Here is a 3,959-nt window from a genome sequence, read left to right on the forward strand (position 1 = left end):
TATAATGTATCACTCAGCATCACATATAGAATTATTAATAAAAAATTAAAAATTAAAAGTGCAACAATGTATTTTTATTTATATTATATGTTCTAAGTCACTTTTAAGCAATGTTCTCTCAATATTAATTTTTTAAAAATAGACAAGTTTTCCGTGGTGCTCCATTATGCCTTGCATAAATGACATAGTGAGGTTACGACACACTCTCACAAAACAATAATTTCGTCCTTTAATCTATACTTTTGCAGTAAAACTTAAGTTTTCCTTATAGTAAATACTTTAAAAAATATTTTAATATATAACAAAGTTGATTTATTTATCTTTAATATGTTTAAAACTTGAAAAAATCTAACTATAACCATTATACCCCAGGTTCCCCTATTTAAGGAACTTTAATAAAGGTTGTTCTTGCATATTTCAAACTTAAATATTTAATCATTATTTTTTTTATTAAAATTAAACTTACCTCGTAAAGGTAAGTCGGGAATTAGCGCTTGTTCCATGAATTCATCATCGGATAAATCGGAGAATTCTGTCAGCCCGTAGTATGCGCTTTCTTGCGACGATCGTAAACTATTTAGCTTTTCGATATGTCGCAATGATTTCTGCAATTGTACCCTAATTAATATTATTGTAAGAAAAGGAAGCTATATCTACAATAGGGTATATCTACAATAATTTACAAAGTTTAATTTCTATTTATGTTATCACGTAATTTTTTTTTTTTGAATAGTTTATTATTACATAATTACTTAATTTATAGTACACATTTATAGTACACAGTACACATATATTTATTTTTTATTATGAATTAATAATTTATTTAATACGTAGTACACATTCTGGATGTATAATTATTCTGTATTATGTAATTAAAGATTTCGATGTAAGATAAACGGTAAAAATAATAATAATGATATTATTGATGGCGCAGTAACTATAAAAAAATTAATAAATGTGAATATAATTTAACAGAACGTGCCCAGTAAAACTGTAATGAATTTAGAATTAAACAAGCTTTACTGTCGCAAAAATGCGGACATTCCTTTAGCATTAACCGGCATATACAATATTTTATAAAAAATTGATTTTAATTTAGCTAACGAATCTAATAAAAAAATCAAAACTTTTTAGTTTTAAAATTATTTAGTTTTAATATTTCTTTAAGGAAGATATTAATTAAGGCATTTATAATATTTAAATAAATAACAATAAAAGGTACTTGAACAAAATTCAGGTTTAGAATTTTTTTCCAACAATTTCAGAACTTTATCTTACCTACTACAATTTTTTCTATTCAGAATTGAAAGACAAATGATAATTAAACGTTGGAAAAAATATTGGTAATAAATTGATAATAAAATAGTGATAATAAATTACCTTCTTTAACATATTTGTCAAAGAAAGTTTTTTTTTTTTTTCAAAAAAATTATTACTCTTCTCCTATCAGTAGAGCTAAATAAGTATTACATCATATCACAACGAAAATACGAATGACACGCGCGTGTGCGTGCATGTTGTTTACGCGTTGGAATGCGATTAATAAGCGATTATCATTTAATTAAAAAGTCCCTTAATGTGAAACTTACATAATTTAAATTATGTGTCAATGTATACATGGAATAAACGGTGAGTTAAATTCGAGAGGGACAATAATGCTATTGCGCAACCATTTAAGCCGATCGCTATTTCTACAATCACGGCTTACAGATAATCTTTACCTGAAAACGCTCGAATCGCTCTACATATTTCGCGGAATCATTCTTGTAGGATTTATTATATCGGGCTATGTAGTTCGCGAACAGTTCCGCATCCTTCACAGTTTTATTGAAATCTACTTTGATCGGCACGATAAAGAAGCAAAGACTCACGATCAGCACTATCACTACCACTGTTCGCCACTCCATGTTTCATACACGACGACGCAGACGGCAGAACGCACGTTCGTGATGTGCGTACGTGTTGTCATGCTACAGACGACGCAGACGCGATAAGTGGAGAGTGGTCAAATAACAAGTGTTATGGTTAGTATTTAAAGACTTATCGAGTAAATATCTGAATACCGCATGCTATCTTTGAAAATGGCGATAGTATCAGATTCTCTCATGGGTAACCCTTTAGCGGAGATGTTCGATTTCGATTCTTTAAAAAACGAATTTTTTTATCCCCAAAAGGTCTATATTCCAAATCAATTTGGCAAATTCTGAGTTTAAAGCATGGATCGATTCATTTATGATTTAATGATAATCGATTTTCGGTTTCTTTAATCGAGAGTTGTCTTAATTTACTTTCAAGGAACATACTAGTTGAAGTGCATTCTCACCGCATACCGAAACGTATTACAGTAACTAATAATAAATAAATAATAAACGTAACGTAAACAATGAATAATTTATGTTACGTATGTTATACTATACATTTTTATAACGTTATGTCATTTGTGTCTTAACTGTTTTCTGAACGCAATAATTTAGTCAAATTTTTATTATTACAGAATTATATTTAGAAATTCAAGATATATTATTTTATCTCTGTTGCTCACCGAATGTTAAATAAAGATAAAAAGTGATATCTGGATGCATCTGGGGGAAGTTTCTGAACCCAGCTGTGCTATACAGTTAGCGGTTGTCATATTCTTAATCTTTAAACGACATAAGAGCATGTTGCGCGCGGTTTTCACGTCACCATTAATCGAGTTTAATAATATCCCCGTAGTTATTAACTAATTATTACTGACAAAATGTATAAAAATACTAGTTAAATTTAATTTTGTAACACTAGTTGTTATAAAATCGAATTTAACGGCGTTTATATACGACATTATGTTAGTAATTAATAACTATTATATATGTGTTAAACCTAGATTTTTAAATTAAAATTGTTTTACTTAGAGACAAATAAAAAATCGTATTTTAATTATTTTATCGCTTTTAAAATTATATCATATTATTAAAAATTAATACGATTCTTTAATTGAATCAATTTTTAACAGATCTATTCATTCAGTCCCGATTTCTAAATGGTTCAGTCCGACTCAGGAAATAATTCAGAATCGATTCTTTAATCGAAATCGAGCAGTCCTATCCCTCAACATTAATGGACATATGCAATTTTTGTAAAAAAAAAACTGATTGTAATTTACAATTAGTTGACAAGAAAAATTTAATTAAAAAATTCTTTTGTTTTAAAATTATTTTAACTTAATTAAGACATTTATAATTAACAGCGATACACGTCTTTAACAAAATTATAAAAATTGCTTTCTTTTTTAACCAATTACAAAACTTTATCTTATTACAATTTTTCAATTGAGAGTTTATAAAAGCAAATGTTGATTTAAAAAATATTGACAATAAATTATTATCTCCTTTAATATTTTTGTCAAAGAAAATTTTTAAAAAAGTCAGCCAAAGAAATTAAAATAGGTTCTTGTTTTTGTTGTTTAAGGGGATTCTAAAGCCGTCTGTATTACCGATTAAATCGTAATTTTTGTATAACAAATACTTTTTTCTCTTTCACAGATTCGAAATCCTTTTCCAGGATTAAAGTATACACATTAATATGTGTTTGTGAGGTAGAATTTATGCCGAGACGACAAAAAATTTCAAAATTGAAATCTTAAGAAAAATTTTTTATCGTTCTCAGCATAAACTCCACCTCACAAACATGTATTAATGTGTCTTTAATGTATACTTTAATCCTGGAAAAGGATTTTCGAATCTGTGAAAGAGAAAAAAGTATTTGTTATACAAAAATTACAATTTAATCGGTAATACAGACGGCTTTAGGATCCCCTTAATAAGCTTATTATTTTAGCTCATTTTATGCAAAATTAAATATACGTATATTTTCAATGTTTTGAAAATAATAAAAGAAATCAAGAAACAGAAATGCATCATGTAATTCTAATTAAATGCCATTATAAATCGCCATTTGAATTGCCAGTAGGAAAAAGTAGT

General features: G+C 27.5%; 1 protein-coding gene across 1 annotated transcript in view; it reads right to left on the reverse strand.

Annotated features, from left to right (window-relative positions):
* The window catches only part of LOC108727499 (cathepsin O), a 5,352-nt gene extending 3,366 nt beyond the window's left edge, over positions 1–1,986 (reverse strand). The window contains exons 1-2 of the mRNA XM_018455643.1: positions 1,722–1,986; positions 467–605 (exon numbers count right to left, since the gene is read on the reverse strand). Coding sequence (XP_018311145.1) covers positions 467–605; positions 1,722–1,907 — 325 coding nt within the window. The 5' untranslated portion in view covers positions 1,908–1,986. The remainder of the gene's footprint in view (positions 1–466; positions 606–1,721) is intronic.
* Positions 1,987–3,959: the final 1,973 nt, after the last annotated feature.

The sequence above is a fragment of the Mycetomoellerius zeteki genome, unplaced genomic scaffold, assembly GCF_001594055.1.
Source record: "Mycetomoellerius zeteki isolate Tzet28-1 unplaced genomic scaffold, Tzet1.0 scaffold5, whole genome shotgun sequence".
NCBI lineage: Eukaryota > Metazoa > Arthropoda > Insecta > Hymenoptera > Formicidae > Mycetomoellerius > Mycetomoellerius zeteki.